We start from the raw sequence: 18,531 nt of genomic DNA on the forward strand, positions 1-18,531 counted from the left end.
TGCTGAGGCAGGAGGCTGGCTACAAGGTCAAGGCCAGCTTAGGCTAGAGAATAACACCCTAGCTCAAAACAATAAATAAGAGATATTAGCAAGTCAAATCTAGCATGTATAGAAATGATAGCATATGGTGAGCAGCATAAATTTATTACAGGATTTCAAAGGTAGTTTAACATTTAAAATATTACCATATTGACAGACTATAGGAGAATGTTAATACAATCATCTCAGTATACCCAGGAAATACTTTTAACTTTTAAAACTTTTCATATATACTTTGATCGTATTCTTGCCCCTCCTTTAACTTCTCCCAGATCACCCCTACCTATCCACTTCACTCCATAAATAAAACAGCACCCATCCGATATTTTTAAACTCTTAGTAAGCAAAGAACAGAAGGAAATTTCCATAGTCTAATAAAGAATAATAATACTCATCAAACATATTCATAATAAAATATTAAAGGCCTTTTCCAATGAGACTGCAAGCAAAACCAGTATATCCCCATTACCTATTCTAAATAGAATATCTAAGTAAAAGCTTGAAAATAATAGCTATAATATTCACTGAGGGAAAGACTCAACTGTGTGAAATGAATGATTCTACAACGCAAATCTGTAGGTGCGATGCAATGATGGTTGAGACACTGTAACACTAGGGATATACAGATAGAGTAATTCTGGGATTCCTTGAGAAGAGAGGAAATGCCAGTAGCTATTCTTGAAGAGTAAGAAGAAAATATCTAAACAATAGCATATATGAGCAACACTAAATGGACTGAGTGGTTGCATTTATATATTCCTATGTGTGTAAACATGTAACAGCATAATCAAAGAAAAAGAAAACATTAGAGACAATGCATGAAATAAGGAGGGGTAGAGGTAGAAGAAGGGGAACAGTGAGGAGAGGCCAGGATATAATAATAAGGGGCTAAGATGATCAAAGTACATTATTTGCATGTGTGCGATGTCATGATGAAACCCATTGTTTTATGTAATTGGTAAAGGCTAATGAAAATGGAAAAAGATGGCAAGATTTATAGCTTTACAGATACCAAAACAGACATACAAATGATTTTAATACTTTGTCATATTTGGGGAGGGGGGAATTTATGACCAGATAATACCTTCACTCACGCACACATACCCCCCCATACACACACACACACACATAATTAAAAATAAAATAAATCTTTACAAAGTATAGGGACTGGAAAGATGGGTCAGCAAGTAAGAGGACACACTGGTTGTGCAGAGGACCCAAGCTTGGCTCCCAATACTTAACCTCTGGAGACTCATAACCATTTATAACTTGAGCTCTAGGGCAACCAATGCCCTCTTCTGGCCTCTGTGGTCACATGCACATACCCCACCCATACAGACACAAACATATACGCATAGACAAAAATAAAATCAACCTTTAAAGCTAGATAATAATAGACAGAGACCAAGTAGTGGTCATCTCTGGATAATCATAGACAGAATCCAGGGGAGCTTGGTGGGTGCTCATAATGTCCCATCTTGACGACTTCCAGATGGCTAGATCTTGTGTTCACTGTGTGACAGTTTATCAAGCTGTGTATATATAATCTGGTTCCTAGGTTCATGGCTTATATTTATAAAAATTATATTGAGAGAACTGGGTGGGAGACAACGGATTCTCTTATAGATGGGCATCATCATACGGATAGATACATTTCTTTCTGATGTTCTCATTTATGTTGTTGGATTTTATCAGCCACAGCCTTGCCCTGTTTCTCCAAAATGTGAGCACCATAGCAGCTTAAGTCACTCCCAGCTAGGGCCACAAGCTGTCTGCTGTCTTGCACCTCTGATTCTAAATGCCCTTTTCCAGAACAGACCATCCGTTTCTAGAGTGTTAGATTATTGCATATGCATCCATGGTACAAGTCAGAACTTAGCTTGTTGGGAGGGAGACATCTTCCAGGCATCGTGGACTTCCTGGTGCTTTCCACTTCTTCTCCACAGGCAATGATGAAGCAGTGGCTGACACCAGCAGGAGGATGGGAGGAGCCCTGTGGAGGAAGGGGGCCCTCAGAGACAGGCTGAATGATGCTGTCAAGCAACTACAGGCAGCAGAGCGAGGTAAGGATCCAGAACTTCAAGGTCCTGCATCTTTGTCCACTGGTGGAAAACAACCTTGCAAGGGGAGATGAGGTGATTGCTTATTCATCAACTCTTTCATACAGTAGGATTTTTGTTCTCCTATAACAACAGCATTCATTGCTATCCAAAATCTATCCTTCAAAAAAAGCTGTAACCGTATCAAGCAGAGATGAACATTATTAAGTGAAAAGTGTTTTCTTCCAGTCTTTACTCTGCCTACATGCATGTGCCCACGTGTGTTTAAGTAGGATTGTGCTGTTTCTACTGCTTGGTACCTCTCCTGTGAACATCCAGCCTTGCTAACAGTGTGCCCTAATTTGGTCATTGGATTTTTCTCGCCCTTCCCATAAACAGCATCCTTCTGTTAGGTGTCAAATTACTCTTATCAAATAAGCAGGGAGATCGATATACCAAAAAGAAAAACGAGAGTGCTTCCCTCACCTAATCTGGGACTTTAGTGGTGTCTTGAAAAGCTGTGATTGGAAGCAGGCATGCCTCCCTAGGCAGAGCAGAAGTTAAGACCTTGTTACTGGTTATGGGAGTTCTTGCTGAAATGAGGTGGCCTTGGAGCCCAGAGCTCTGGCCAGGAGAGTGTTCCTGCACTGAGAAACCTTTCAGAGATACTGATGCCTGCTGGGCTCTGGGCTCTGGAGAGAAGAGTCACTATTTACCTTCTAGCTGAACAGAACCCTGAGGGTTGCCAGGGCACGGGTACAGCAACTAGGAGGAAGAGCTGATGTGGGAAGTCCTTCTGTTTATGTGTTGCTTTTATTGGTTAATGAATAAAGAAGCCGCTTTCTGCCATTGGCTGAACAGAGTAAAGACAGGCTAAAAGAGATATATAGAGAGAGAGTAGGTGGAGTCAGAGAGAAGTCATGTAGCCGCTGCCCGAGACAGACACATCAGAACCTTGCCAGTAGGCCACGAACCTTGTAGTAAAATATAAAATAATAGGAATGGTTTAACCAAAGATATAAGAGCTAGCCAATAAGAAGCTAGAGTAGAGCTAATAGACCAAGCAGTGATTTAATTAATATAGTTTTTGTGTGGTTATTTCGGGACTGAGCAGCCAGGAACAAACAAGCGGCCTTCTACAACAAAGAGCCAGGATTCAAACCAGTGTAAACCAGGATTCAAACCTGGATCCAGAGCTTGAAAGATTAAACAAATGTTTCTTCACTTTAAAAACTTAGAAGTTACAACATCACCTAAGCAACTTCTAAGTATTTTTATTACAAAAGTAAAACATTAACCTTATAGAGAAATGTAAAAACACATATTAGAGGGAAAAAAAGGAAAAATCAGCTGTAATCCCATCATCTAGATCAAATGTGTTGTTGTAAATTTACATTATCATTATTTTAAATATACAATAAGTTTTATCCGTGTGTATGTATATGTATGGTAGATGCATGCATGTGTGTATGTGTGTGCACATGTTTGTATAAGCAGAGAGGGAGGGAGAGAGAGAGAACACAAACATGTGTGCACTGGACAACTGTGCACCCTGAAAGTCAAACAGCAACCACAGGTATGGACCTCCATTTTCTACCTGGTTTAAAACAAGGTCTCTAGTTCCTAAAACTCACTATGTGAACTGAGCTGGCCTTGAACTTGCCTTGTATCCTCCTGCCTCAACCTCCAGACGGCTGGGATTAGAGATGACTCACTATACTTGACTCTTCTGTTGTTTTTGTGAGGGAGGGTCTTGTTATATAGCCATGGCAGCCTAGACCTTACTATATGCCTTAGCAAGGCTGGCTCTAAACTTGTGGCAATCCTTGATGCCCACCAGTCCACAGGCTTGCAGGGATTCTCCTCTCTGCTTGCCGTCTTGCTATGCGCAACTGGGCTTACCGATGTGTGCTACTCCAGCTGACTTCATGTGGGTTCTAGGAAATCCCAGACCAATTATGTAATTATTTCTTAATGAAAACTGGATTTTAACATTAAAGCTTTTCTAAAGCTTGTTTTTCTTTTGAAAAAAACTTTTCTCATGAATTTACTTCTGAACTAAATGCAGCATCGTTTTTATGCCAAGAGTCTTCCCCAAGAATTTCTCTTCTATAAAAGGAAGAGGTTTCTCATAATGAAGTTTAGATGTGAACATCACAGAAGATGCATTTTTCTGTCACTTTCTAACCAGTCTGCTAACCTAAGGATGTACTCGCTTTCACTTTGGTCTGGTTTTTGTTGTTGTTGTTTGTTTTAGTTTTAGTTTTTTGTAATTTACTTCTTAATTTAAAAACATTATCTTGCACTATTGAGACTGTAGAATCTAAGCAACTCACATATCAGTGCTGTTTATCATATTCTAGCTCATTCAACCGACAACACAGTTGTCATAGATTTAAAGTCTTAGTCTTCTCTCACAGCCCGAAATCTGAGGTCTGTTTCGCCCCAGTGTTTGAACTGATGTCAGTGCTCTCCAGTGAAGGGGATGTCCCTCTGCTCTGTGTGCAGGGGATGCCCAGCAGCGCCTGGGCCAGTCCAAGCTGGTCATCGAGGAAGCTAACAGGACGACGATGGCTGTCCAAGAGGTCACCACGCCAATGGCCAGCAACATCAGCAACTGGTCACAGAACCTTCAGACGTTTGATTCTTCTGCATACAACACTGCAGTGGCCTCTGCTCGGGACGCAGGTACCTCTTCCCGAGCTTCCCAAGCTTGCCCGCCTGCAGAATTGGCCATTGAACTCTGCGCAACTCTTCGTGGCAAACAGGGGGCTCCATTTGCATTTTAGCTTGGAATGCTGCAGAAACTAGTTTAGAAAAAGAGAAACATGTTGCTCAGTCCTTCTATGTACTTATCTAGAGTTAGATTTATCTAGATTCTAGACAGGTACGAATCAACATGAAATATGTGTAAATATGACATAAATTTACAGATAGATACACTTAGAGAAGTAAATCAATTCGTTAAATTGATGGAGTAGTTTGTATCGTGTGGCAGCAATTGTAATGGCAGCAATTATCTTTACTTATTTATTTATTTATTTATTTATTTATTTATTTATTTGGTTTTTCGAGACAGGGTTTCCCTGTAGTTTCTAGAGCCTGTCCTGGAACTAGCTCTTGTAGACCAGGCTGGTCTCGAACTCACAGAGATCCGCCTGCCTCTGCCTCCCGAGTGCTGGGATTAAAGGCGTGTGCCACCACCGCCCGGCTACAGCAATTATCTTTATTGATGTAAGACTGATCTTTTAGCATAAAAGTTTAATCAAATGTTGGAGTAAATAAGTTCAGCAAAACACTGTTCTACTGTGAGAGGAAAAATAGTAAATGGTGTTGATTTCACTATCCGCCATTTGGATTCTGCTCATTTAAGGGGAGCAGATTATTACCAACGAATACCAACTGTGTTGGTCAATTCAACATATACAGCTTTACAGCAATGAAAATGGAATATATGAATGTCTACCTAATATAGTTTTGTATATATAGTTAGAGATCACATGATAGCAGAGGACACATTTCTCCATGCTCATGTTTTTATTCAGATTCTTCATAAATCTCTCAGATATCAGTGTCTACCAGTGTCGTGACAAATTATGACTGGTCGTCATTCTTAGTCATTCTCCACAAACCAGTCTCCATCTGAGCCAAAAATAGGCTTCAACCTGTACCTGATCTGTCGGTCACTCGCAATGCTACCCCAACATACAAAGACCGATTACCATAAGAGGACTATAACTCTTTTCTATTATTTCCCATGAGTATTCATAAACACATCCACATAACTATTTTTCCAATCACGTTTTAATTTGTAACCTTTAAAGGACTTGTCTAGTTTGATAGTAGAGCACTTTCCTAGAATTTGTAAAGCCCTGGTTTGATCTCCAGCATGAGTGGGGAGGTGTGTGAATCAGTATTTTCATTTATCAAAACATTGCCCTGGGAATATTTTCTGTACCTGTATTAAAATTATTTTCATCTTTTGTCGTTTGTCCTATCAAGTTATCGCAATAAGCATCCAAGGACAGTACCAATTGAAATTGTCTCAAGCTGTTGTGTTTTTCTCAAATAATACTGTGTGGTTTTTAAAAAGGATGTTAAACAACATAGCATAATTTAAGAGACTTTAGAAAAGAGTATCAGCCTGTATACTAGATGTGTGGCGTCTATGCTGTATGATTAAAGAAACATCTGTATGTTGGCCATGGAGCCTGCCCTTTATAATGTACATTGTAATTCAGCACGCACCACGTTCCATTTTATAAATCAATATGTGCTCTAAATGTCACAAAAACCAGGATGGATTGTGCTTTGAGCTCTACTGTTAATTTTGTAAGGTTGAAAATGATGTCCGATAGATCAACCGGAGGTAATATGTTCTGTCTCTCGCTTGATTCTTAATATATAATTAATTCAAGTGACTCCTTTTCCTCATTGCAGTGAGAAATCTCACAGAGGTTGTCCCCCAGCTCCTGGATCAACTACGTACCGTTGAGCAGAAGCGGCCTGCAAGCAATGTTTCTGCCAGCATCCAAAGGATCCGTGAGCTCATTGCTCAGACCAGGAGTGTCGCCAGCAAGGTACGTGACATGTTGAGTGGTGTCATCAGTTACCCGGGAATGCTGGGGACATGACTCCAACTCCTCGGCATCTCCTGAGGTCTGGCACCTTCCTACAGGGTCATTCCTTACAGTCCCATGAGAAGTGTTGGAAAGTAAACCGGTTGGGGATGGGGGCACATGACTGTAAATCAAAAACTTGGAGGCAGCAGGTAGACAATCACAGCAAGTTCCAGGCCAGCCTTGTCTACACAGCAAATTCCCTGCCTCTGGAGCTACAGAACAAGTTCACATCTCAGGAAACCATACACATGAAGAAATACATATATATATATTAGACAAAATATATATATATATGTGTGTGTGATATATATATACATATATATATATATATATATATATATATATATATATGACCAATTCTTAATCCCAACCTCAGAGCAAGGAAGGCTCACACTTGCCATCTTTCAAGTTACTTAGTTCTCCTAATGTGGAGCCAGAATCAACTGCAGAGAAGTCAAGTTAAACCTCAATAAAAAAAGATTCAATTCAATGTCAAAGCTATTCATTTTTAACAGCTGTGCTAGTGCAGTTACTATATGGAACAGCATTGCCCATCTGTCCCACCACTGCTAAGACCTCTCTGGTAGGAGGCATATCCTGTGAAGGTTGTGTTGATTACTCTGCAGGCTTAACTGAGGAATCATGAGTGGGAGAAACTGAAGGAGGGCACACGTCTGAGGCTGTTCCAGAGGCAACCAAGTCACAAAAAAATCTAGAGCCAGCGCTCTCGGGGCCGATGCCCACACAGTTAACATTCTCTCATGGCAGAAGAGGACTTGTGCTTGGGCCTCTCTTTAATTTGTTTTAATTGATTTATAGATCAGCCTCATATTTATAACCAGATTATGTAATTTTTTCTCAATTAAGAACTGCATCAAACAGAACATTTACCCAAGGACTGGTGGAAACAAGAATGAGAAATCAATTATTTTATAGTGCCGTGGATTATTCTTGGTAAATACATGCAGCTTTCAAATGCTATGTAAGAAAGGACCCTGCCTTACAAATTATCTTATTTGGATACCTCCATGAATATTCCATGATAAATGATCTAAAACATATGTCAAGAAACGGCATTTTAAACTGGATGTGATGACACGTGCCTGTAATCCCAGAATTTGGGAGGCTAAGACAGAGGGTTGTGGGTTTAAAGCCATCTTGAATTAATAAGAACTTCCCAGGATGAAACAGTAAGACTGTCTCGAAGACTAAAAAAAAGAAGGAAGAAACAAAAAAGAAAGAAAGAGAGAGAAGAAGGAAGGAGGGAGGGAGGGAGGGAAGGAAGGAAGGAAGGAAGGAAGGAAGGAAGGAAGGAAGGAAGGAAGGAAGGAAGGAAGGAAGGAAGAGGGATATATTTTAAGAATAGTTTTTGTTGGTGTTTTCTTGATTCTCGATGTTATTCAGTATGACTTAATTACTTATATGGAATATATTGGTTTCCTGGTCACCAGAAAAAGATCATTTTCTAAAGAAAGACTGCCCAGCTGCTGGACACTGAGCTCCGAAGTGAGATGTTTTTCACACACACACACACACACACACACACACACACACACACACACACACACGTGCACGCGGCCTTCTCAGACTCTTCCGTCCCACACACCGCTTGAGAGTTTGTTGAAGTGTATTGATCTCTCCTCAGCCCACAGCAGGAGACAGCCGTGCTCTCAGCGCTGGAGAGCAGAATCTCACACTAGCTGAGTATCCACATCAGCCATATTGACATAAATACATCTAATTGTTCAGAGAGGTCAGTATAGACAGCATGGATATGCACATTATCAAATGCCCCCCAAAAATCTCTCGCAAACCAAATCAGTTCCTACTGTCGTCTTGGGCCTCTGAGAAATGCGCTGAAAGTGTGCTTTGCCTTTCGGAGAAACATCCGGGAAACCGTTTAAGGAAGTTCTTATTACAGCTGCTTCAGGGAGAGAGCCAGGGCCTGGAAAGCGCTTGATAGTTACCACCTTATTTCGGGCAGTGTGTTTATTACATGGTTTTACAGAAGAACACTTACTGAGTGGCCTGGTAATTACATGAAGTGGCCGGTGTGAGTCAGGGGCCATGCCGAGACCCTGACTGTGCACGTGCGGTCAGGATGCTGTTCACCACTCTATTATTCTATTCCGCTTTTCTTCCGACCTTGGGGAAAGAATTTCAGCTGCTTTAGTACCCGAGGTGAGTTATACTTCTCCCAAACAAATAATTCTTCTGTGCCTTGCGGAGTCACTGGGAACTGTAAGAGCGGTCGAGTGGCCCTTGATCTTGTTTAGTTCAGCAACCTGCGTGTACAGTTCTTGTACGGGTTAGTGTGGGAGTCACGTCTATCATCCTTGGATCTACTTGGTCATCCTTTGCTCGTCTGCTCTCTTCAGTCCATTTCAGTCTAAACTATTGCATTGTAATCTGCCCTAAATTCTTCCTCTAACTGAGAATGTGTAAGTAAATAAAGGGATGGAGACAAGTAGAGGTCGCTCCAGACACCGTGGGAGAGCATTCCTCCCCTCTTCTCGGAGCACTTTTAATGGAACAACTTTATCATTCCAGATCCAAGTCTCCATGATGTTTGATGGCCAGTCGGCCGTTGAAGTGCACCCCAAAGTCAGCGTGGATGACCTGAAGGCCTTCACGTCCATCAGTTTGTACATGAAGCCTCCTGCCAAGCGGCCAGAGCAGGCTGGGAGCTGGATAGCGGATCAGTTTGTCCTCTACCTCGGAAGCAAAGCCGTAAGAGCATAGCGGAGGCTTTAAAGGAGACAGTGTTGGCCTTTACCTAGAACAAAAATGTCCAAAAGAGCAAACAAATTTCCACTGGGGTAGTGAGGGCCAGAAATCATTTCAATGGCAGGATGCAAGCTGGGATTGAAGAACAAGGAATTCCAGGAGTAGGGGGCATGTTTAGGGGATTGCTTCCTGGCGGCACTCTCTAACTTGAGAGAATCTGAACAAAGCATTTGAAAGGCCTTTGGAGTAACTATACCCTTGGTCAATGCTGAGTCCTACTTAAAGATGCAGACAGACTGGCTTTGTCAAGGCACATGGTCCCTACGCTAACCTGACAATGCTGGCACACTTCCGGCAGCGATCACATTCCCATGAGCCTTCAATAGTTCTCCCCTCTCCTCACCCTCCACCAGCGTAGCAAGCACTTAGAGACACGGACAGCACAGTCTGATGCAGCGCCAGGGAGGGTAGAAATGAGAGCAGATGCCAGGCAGTATGGCGGGGCCCGAAGTTGCTTGTTGACAGCAGCTTTTCAGACCTATGATTGCGCTTTGCAGAAACGAAACAGATAATATCGTCTGTGTGGAATATACTTATCAGTTTTATTTAAGTGATGTCTTGATATTTCAGGCTCAAAAAGAGTACATGGGTCTCGCAATCAAAAATGATAACCTGGTATATGTTTATAATTTGGGGAACGAAGACGTGGAAATTCCCCTGGACTCCAAGCCTGTCAGCTCCTGGCCTGCTTACTTTAGTATTGTCAAGATTGAGAGGTAAGGTGACTCCATGTGTGTGGACATCATATGTATTTCTTTTCATCTTACTCCTTTTCTTCCACTATTCCTACATTTCTTCCCAAATACCTGAGTAAAACATAAATAACAGGAAAAAACGATCACTTATAAATAGCGACCTGATTATTGGATGGTTTTATCTTGGCATAAGTTAAAAATTTTAAATTACGTCGAGAGGAAGGAGGGTGAGTGGGGGAGCGGGAGGGGAATGAGAGGAGGGAAGGAAGTGGAAATTTTTGAATGGAAAAATAAAAAAAAGGAAACAAAAAAATTACATCGTCTGTTTTCCTACTTTCCTTCCATCGCAGGTATTCTGTATGTGCACAACAATATGATACAATCAGACACCTGTTTTTCCTACTTAAACGTATCTTTAATTAATTTATAAAAAGCATTACACTCTTCAACATATGACAAACATTTTAGGTCTTTCAAATGACCAGTGAGTAAAGCATAAGCCACTAGTTAATTTTACTACAATGGAGGTATGCCTAGGCTAGTTTAAATCTTAAATCTTAAAGAACCTGCCATACTTTCAGTGCCAGGACAAATTCGTGTTGCTTTTTTCTCATGAATCTGTTCTTTCCGTGATAAGCTTTCATTAACATTTTGACATAAGGAAAGTATTGTCTACAAATGGCCAAGCTGAAGTGGGTGCCAACCCTTTCTCTCACCAGGGTAGGGAAACACGGAAAGGTGTTCCTGACAGTGCCCAGTCTCAGTAGCACGGCTGAAGAGAAATTTATTAAGAAGGGCGGGTTGTCAGAAGATGACTCCTTGCTGGATCTGGCCCCCGAGGACACTGTGTTCTACGTCGGCGGGGTGCCTGCGAACTTCAAGGTAAGCTGTGCAACTGACTGGCTTAGTGCAAATCTGCAGTGGCTCATTTCTAAATGCATAAACCCCAGATCACTTCGGGGGGGGGGGGTGGAGTCGGACACCACTTTAAGAGTCCAGTGAGTGCTCGAATTCTGGACCAGAATCTCTGTGTAAGTCTGGTGTCTCAATCTAGTCTCTCCCACCCATATTTGCGGTGTCTATTTACTTTCAAGTTACAGCTGGTGCTTGAAGATCAACTACTGTCATTTTGAAATCACAAAAAAAAAGACATTACAAAAACCCTGCAATTTCGTTATAACCTCTTGTGATGTCATTTGGTAGTATCATCATGTAAAGGTAATCTGCTACTAGTATGTTGGTACCTTAGATTTTCACATGCTTGGATCCAGATTTCAGCATGGCAGTTTCAGATACTCTTACCTGAAATATACAAGCACAGTATAAAACAAATGAGATGAGAAAAGCTAAGACCTGAGGGAGAATAGGAGACCTGAGTGGATAAAGGAAAGGCCCAAGAAGATAAGGAGTCCGTATCAGGCCTTCCATCCAAAGACTGTTGCTTACAGTTGTAGGCACAGTGTTGACCTTCTCTTGAGAATTATTCTGTCTTTCTATGAGATCAGGAATACCCACCTCACAGGATCGGTCTGACAATTGGTTTCCATTGTCAGTTTGTTGTTTAGGGTGCATAGTATACATAGTCCATACCCAATAAACACCGGCTCTCCACAAAGATAAGTGAGACCAACAAATAGCTGGTTTTTTAAGGGATCTGGCATACTGACGCCAAGGCTGGTGCTGAGGGGTGTTCTTATTTACGGGTGGGTCCCTCAGGTTCCTGTTCCGCAGCGTCTGCATGAAACATGACCTCAGAGGAATTGATTTTACCTCTCTGTCGCACAGCTCCCTGACAGCTTAAACCTGCCCAGCTACTCAGGCTGCCTGGAGCTGGCCACGCTGAACAATGATGTGATCAGTCTGTACAACTTCAAACACATCTATAATATGGATCCATCCAAGTCAGTGCCATGCGCCAGGTAAGAGACCGTTAGGAGAGTGAACGCCTTTAGTAGTCAGGCAGGGCGGTGGACAGGACAAGCGTGTTGTCATTGCACGGCTTCTCAAAACTTGTTTGGGAAAAGGATGTGTGAAGCTGTGTAAGTGCCAGGCCTGCAAAACGCGCTTCTGTTTTCCCCTGCCACGGATGAGCATTGCAGCATTGAAATTCTTCATATATATACATGATAACATATACATATATGTGTGCATATACTTATATATGTGTGAAGATGTTTATATATATTTAAATTAAATTAAATATATATTTAAATTAAATATATATATTTAATTGAGGAGTCTAAGGTCAGAGGTTTCCTTGAAGACTTCAGCTGTCCCAGTGTGTAGGGTGGAGAAGAATGTCTGGGACCAACCTCAACAAAAACACCTCCTGCCAGGGTAGGGGCACAGGGATTTAGAAATGTTAATAAAGAACATGAAGATGCATGAAAAATAATATAATGGAGAAACACAGAATAGAACCAGGAGGGAGTTCCAGTGAGTACTGAAATCACCCATGTTTAATTTCCAATTGCTTAAAATACCCCTGACCCAAAATACCAAAAGGGAGGAGTAAGACAAAAAAATGCACTAAACGTGATACAAGGAAATGAGCAGACCAGTTGAATGTCACGGGCTACATCTATATTTAGACATTCTGCTGCTAGAACAAAACAAGTCACGCTCACACCCTAGACCAAAACATTCTGTATGCAAACCACTCCCTGGGTGGAATCCAATGCTATCTCCTTAAGGGAATTGGAACATTAGTTGGATCCTTAGACTTTAGTTTGAGGTAAAAACATATCTACTTCTCTATTCCTGAAATACAAAGTCTGGCTATTAGCCACACCTGTTGACAATAACCTTGACAGAGCAGAACTCTCTGATCTAAATCTAGGTGGGACCTTTGTTTGAGGTAGAAACACAATAACCTTGAAGGAATCGAGGTAAGTTCAACCCCTCTGACCTTTGGTCAAAGTGGAAATAGGCTCACATTTTTGAGCCTCCACAGAAAAAAATTCATTTTAAAAAGTTCATTAATTCATTATAAATGCTTCATCTCTTCCCCGTGAACAACAGAGCTTCCCTTGCGTGCCATCAAGACAGGGAAAGATGGTCTGAGAATGGGTTCAAGGGTGTCACTTGAGAAGCATAACCAAACCTGTAACCTTTGTGTGACCCTGTGTTCTGTTTCAGGGATAAACTGGCCTTCACTCAGAGTCGAGCTGCCAGCTACTTCTTTGATGGCTCCAGTTATGCTGTGGTGAGAGACATCACAAGGAGAGGGAAATTTGGCCAGGTGACTCGCTTTGACATAGAAGTTAGGACACCAGCCGACAACGGCCTTGTGCTTCTGATGGTCAACGGGGTCAGTACAAATGGAAGTCTTCTTTATTCCCCTTTATTTATTTTCTTTGCTCTCTGATATTCATTTTTCTTGGAACTGCACCCCCCACACACACACACAAGGTTACACCTGTATGCCGTGCCATCAAAATGAATATCTAGTTCAGAAAGGAAAATTAGATTTATTTTTCTCCAGGGAAGTTATGACAGCATTAAATAGAAGCAGTCCTGAGATGCACTTCTCTACATTTCAATTTCAATATATATTAAATATACCTTTTCATAAGAAAAAACGTGGAAAAAATTCAACACCACGATATAGTATATATTAAGATATTTCTCCTTCTATGTGCTATAGATGAGGCAAATGCAGACATAAACATGTCATGAAACACTCAAAAGTCATAATAAAAATAATAAGACATATTAAATACAAATGTAAATATAAATATTTTAAATAAAAATGTAAGTTATTCTCATTTACTAATAATATAGAAACCTAAACTCACTAAAAATATCTTATTAATAATAATATTAGTGAGAATGATATAATAAAATATGCTAAGTATTTCTGAATTTCTTTTTCTACTCTTTGTGATACAGTGATTCAAGAATGACATCCTAATCCAGTTTTTTATTCCTGTTTTATTAACTGTAAAAACAAGATAGAATTCCTCCCCCAAATATGTGTGTATACATGTATATGTGTGCACATATATACATATATATGAGACATATTATTAGTCTCATACTTTTTTTAAGTTTCCTGTTCTACCTGGCCCAGGTAACCTTAGCTATTTGGCTAGTTCATTTTCTGTCCCCATATCAGGGCTTCTGAGCAAATCAAATACTATATTATCTTGGAAACTTTAGTAAAATTGCTTCTTTTAAAGATATTTTAACAGATTAGAAATCTTTTCTCATAAGAAATATTTTGAAAGTACAAATATGACTTAACCTGTGACCAGAAGCTAAAGCTTTCCATGAGATGATCAATTGCACTGTGATTTTAAATCGCTGCTGCTTAAAATATAAATATATATTCCAAAGATTGTAAAATAGTACAGATGTAAAAGTGCTTACAATAAAAACAAACAAAAGAAGCAACACAAATTGTATCAACTAATGGGAGTTACTGTGGTGTTTCCATACACACACAAATCAGACATTGGTTATCTTTATCTACCTTTCTTAGTACCACTCTCCCTCTCTAGAACCTGATAGGATTTTTTGATAGGTTGTGCATTCATGTTTTTAAACACCAAATCACTTAACAATAGAAAAATACCTCCAAAATGTTTTCAAACAACTATTTATATATAGCATACTTTCTGAGAAAGAGGGGAAGGAGGAAGGGAGAGAGCATGCTACATTCTAATCCATTGTTATCATTCCCTTTATCTTGAGGTGACATATCAACTGTGTTTCTTGAAATATCCAAGTTTCATGCTGCTTAAAGGCATTCGCCATTACATATAAGGTTGAGCAATTTCAAACAATACCTTTCATAACTTTCATAAGAAAATGTCGTTTAAGTTGACAGTATTGTCAAAACTTCACAGGAAGCATCCTTTTCCAAAATATTTGTATATTGCTCCTCATCTCAGTACAGAATGATTGTCAAAATTCTGGTTTTTAAGTCAGATCATCAATAAACCCCCACAAAGGGGACACCTTGGGCCCTTCAGTTCAGGAAGTCTGTGAAAGTCTGGTGCAACAATGAAGTGAAGACCCAGGGCTGATAATCTATATCAAAGATCACTTTCTTTCTATATTTCTGTTGGGTTTTTTTTTTTTCTGGTGGGGTTGTTTTGATTTGTTTGGTTTTTTTTTTCAAGACAAGTTTTTTTCTGTGTAGCCCTGGCTGTCCTGGAACTCACTTTGTAAAATGGGTTGACATCAAACTCAGAAATCTACCTGTCTCTGCCTCCCAAGTGCTGGGAGTAAAGGCATGCGCCACCATCACCCAGTTATTTCAGATTTTTTAATGATGTAAATAAAAGTTAAGACCTTTTCCCCCAACCCCAGGGATTGCTTCCCATGTCAAGAAATAAACAAACTCCATTCAAGAGATCACTTTGTATAGAATGAAGATTTTACCATGATACTTTATTTTTTTAAATTTATTCAATTCTTATATCTATGAATTATCTTCTGAAATGAGAAAACCCAACCAGCAAGTTCTTTGACAGCTGCTGAATTATGTATATTCTTTAACATCATCTGGCCCAAGTACATTCTAATTGCATCTTCATTTATGCAAATCCAGTGGCTCAAAATAATACAGAAAAAAACCTTTTTCCTGTTTCCGTATTTGTTGGCACTTTGGAGGAATTCTTTAGTCTACCTTGGAATGATTTTTCAGTATTACCAATTTTATCCTCAAATGAATACAATTGCATCTTTGGGACTATTATATTTTTTAAGGTTGCTTAATGACCAGGCAGTTGTTTTTTTTTTTTAAAGTGTGGTGCTTTGTCTTGGAGAATTAAGGATCAGTAACGTGACCTTTTTTCCATGCCGTGGTTTGTAGGGTAACATAAAAACAAAAGAAGATAGGTATTTTAAAGTTTGTAAAAATATTAGTGCTTTTAGTAGTCTGTAAGAAATAAGTGCTGATGGGAACATAATTGTCACTTCCTTAATATAAGAATTTCATGAGACTATTCTTCAGGGAATTTCATTAATAAAGAATTTTAATATCATTTCTCAAGCTCAGCTAAATTGGCTCCACTCTCCTGACAGGGGATGCTCCTGTCTTACAATTGCTTTCTCTCTGCAGAGCACGTTTTTCAGCTTGGAAATGCGCAATGGCTACCTGCATGTGTTCTATGACTTTGGATTCAGCAACGGCCCCGTACATCTTGAAGACACACTGAAAAAAGCCAAGATTAATGATGCAAGATACCATGAGGTACTGTCATTGTATTTTGGGTGTGTTTGGGTTTTGACCCTTACATCTGTGTATCTGACCAGGTGGCCAAATACCGTGAGCAGGATTGCAAATCAGTACAGTCACATCTGAAGCACAGTTGATATGCCCTCATCTACTCCGCCCCAGGAAAACACATGTTGGAATTTCTAAAAAACGAGTCAGTGGAAGTCCCCTTGTCATTAAAAGAGGTTCATTGACCAAGAGTCTCTTGTTAATCTTAAATGTCTTGATTCCAATAACAGACTGACAAAATGCTGTGTGTGTGTGTGTGTGTGTGTGTGTGTGTGTGTGTGTGTGTGTGGTCTGTTGAACATGTCAGGATTCAGATGCATAGCCCTTATTATTTATACTTTGAGCCTCATTAATATAAGGAGGTAATATAAGTAAATACAAAATTTTCTCTTAAATTTGGTCTCTAGAATGTAGCCATGCTAGTGATTCCCTTCATGAGGAGGATCCATTAGTCTTCAACCATATTTATAGTCTGTAGAAAATATCCTTCTTCTACATCTTCAACTAAATACATAATTTAATAAGACATATTAAAGATGTAATGTCTCCTAAGTTGGATCCAAATGCAGTTGTTAGCCAGCTGTTTTTCCTTCTCAGTTCAATGCCCAGAAGCTTCCTAAGGATGACTTTCAATAAAAGAAGGACTTGACTGTTCGCCTGACCAGCATTTTTGCAGATTCAGTAGAACTGCTCTCTGTCGTTTAAACAATAATTCCATATTTATTTGTACAAACCCAGTAATTCAAAATAATACACAAATAGTGGAAAAACTGACACATTGGTAGCATGCATTCTACAACCCAGAAAGCGCCTGCTTAAGCCTATAGTGGCACTGCCCAGGAGCTAGTGGGAATGGAAAATGAGGAGTTGCCCAATATGTAGGAAGTTTTTGTTATAGTAGATGAATATATTTTAGAGATCTGCTAAGCAACACAATGCTATTACAAATGCCAATAATTAGAATTTGTTGCTGGACATTTAATTCAGTGGTAAAGCACCGTCCTAGCAAGTTTCAGGCTTGCTATTTTAAACACTTGTATAGCTATAGTCATACACATTCATGTACCCACAGAAGATTTGGGCTCCATTCCCAGCACCACAAAAGAAAAAACTTATTGTTAAGAGGATAGATCTCATAATATATGTCTTACACACACCCCACAAGGGAGTGTTATGAAGCAATGAAACTTTAAGAAATATTAGGTATTGTTCATTTGATTAGGCTGGTGACATAGTTGGTGTTTTCATAAGTCCAAACTTAAAAAAAATGTGTAACATCTCAAAATATGTGTGGTTTTGTAATCAATAATGCCTTAATGAAGTTTCTTGTTTTCTAAGAAAAGATAGATGAAAAAAATAAGACTTGTAGAAAAATTTAGCCTATGCTAGTTACTTTCCCAAAAAGGGACCCTTCCTTAGGAAACACAAACTGTTCATTTACATTACATAAAAGCCATAATTTTCATATTTGTGACTAAAAGGGAAAATCTATTCCCTATCTTGTGAACAAATAACACTGGTTGTTACAACCAGGTTAGTTAAAATATATTAAAATTTTCGTTAAAAAAAAACAAAACTAATTGTTCAACAGCCTTCCAATGCATCCTTTCTTCCAGATCTCAATAATTTACCACAATGACAAGAAAATGATCTTGGTAGTTGACAGACGACATGTCAAGAGCATGGACAATGAGAAGAAGAAAATACCTTTCACAGACATCTACATTGGAGGCGCGCCCCAAGAAGTTTGGCAATCCAGGTAAAGCCCTCTTGTTACATAGCTTTTCACTGCTAATGATATATTAATGAGTATTCCATACCCAGCGGTCCGATGACAAGCTTCAGTATCCTTGCTTGCTGCTTTTGCACACCTGCATAGGTATAGACAAACATATCCATTGACCTGCAGGCCACCTACAGCCAGCCCTGTGACACCCTCAAATCAGCATCTCATGTGTGTAACTTATGTATGTCATTAGTATAACATTACTCTTAGAACATAGTGTCTCTTGTGGTATTTCTCAAGAAGAGAAAGAGTAGAAGATAACATATCATGTGGAGATGAAACAGCGCGCATATTTTCACATCTTATTTAGTCTTTAAGCTTATTTTGA

The 18,531-nt window shown here is 39.7% G+C and overlaps 1 protein-coding gene across 2 annotated transcripts in view; it reads left to right on the plus strand.

The window, feature by feature from the left end:
• The window catches only part of Lama4 (laminin subunit alpha 4), a 146,732-nt gene that overhangs the window by 98,351 nt on the left and 29,850 nt on the right, over positions 1-18,531 (plus strand). For both annotated transcript variants that reach the window (XM_038340164.2, XM_038340165.2), the window contains exons 16-25: positions 1,986-2,102; positions 4,587-4,766; positions 6,519-6,658; positions 9,251-9,430; positions 10,058-10,203; positions 10,902-11,064; positions 11,968-12,101; positions 13,321-13,492; positions 16,253-16,384; positions 18,034-18,176. In XM_038340164.2, coding sequence (XP_038196092.1) covers positions 1,986-2,102; positions 4,587-4,766; positions 6,519-6,658; positions 9,251-9,430; positions 10,058-10,203; positions 10,902-11,064; positions 11,968-12,101; positions 13,321-13,492; positions 16,253-16,384; positions 18,034-18,176 — 1,507 coding nt within the window. The remainder of the gene's footprint in view (positions 1-1,985; positions 2,103-4,586; positions 4,767-6,518; positions 6,659-9,250; positions 9,431-10,057; positions 10,204-10,901; positions 11,065-11,967; positions 12,102-13,320; positions 13,493-16,252; positions 16,385-18,033; positions 18,177-18,531) is intronic.

The sequence above is a fragment of the Arvicola amphibius genome, chromosome 8 (genome assembly GCF_903992535.2).
Source record: "Arvicola amphibius chromosome 8, mArvAmp1.2, whole genome shotgun sequence".
Classification (NCBI taxonomy): domain Eukaryota; kingdom Metazoa; phylum Chordata; class Mammalia; order Rodentia; family Cricetidae; genus Arvicola; species Arvicola amphibius.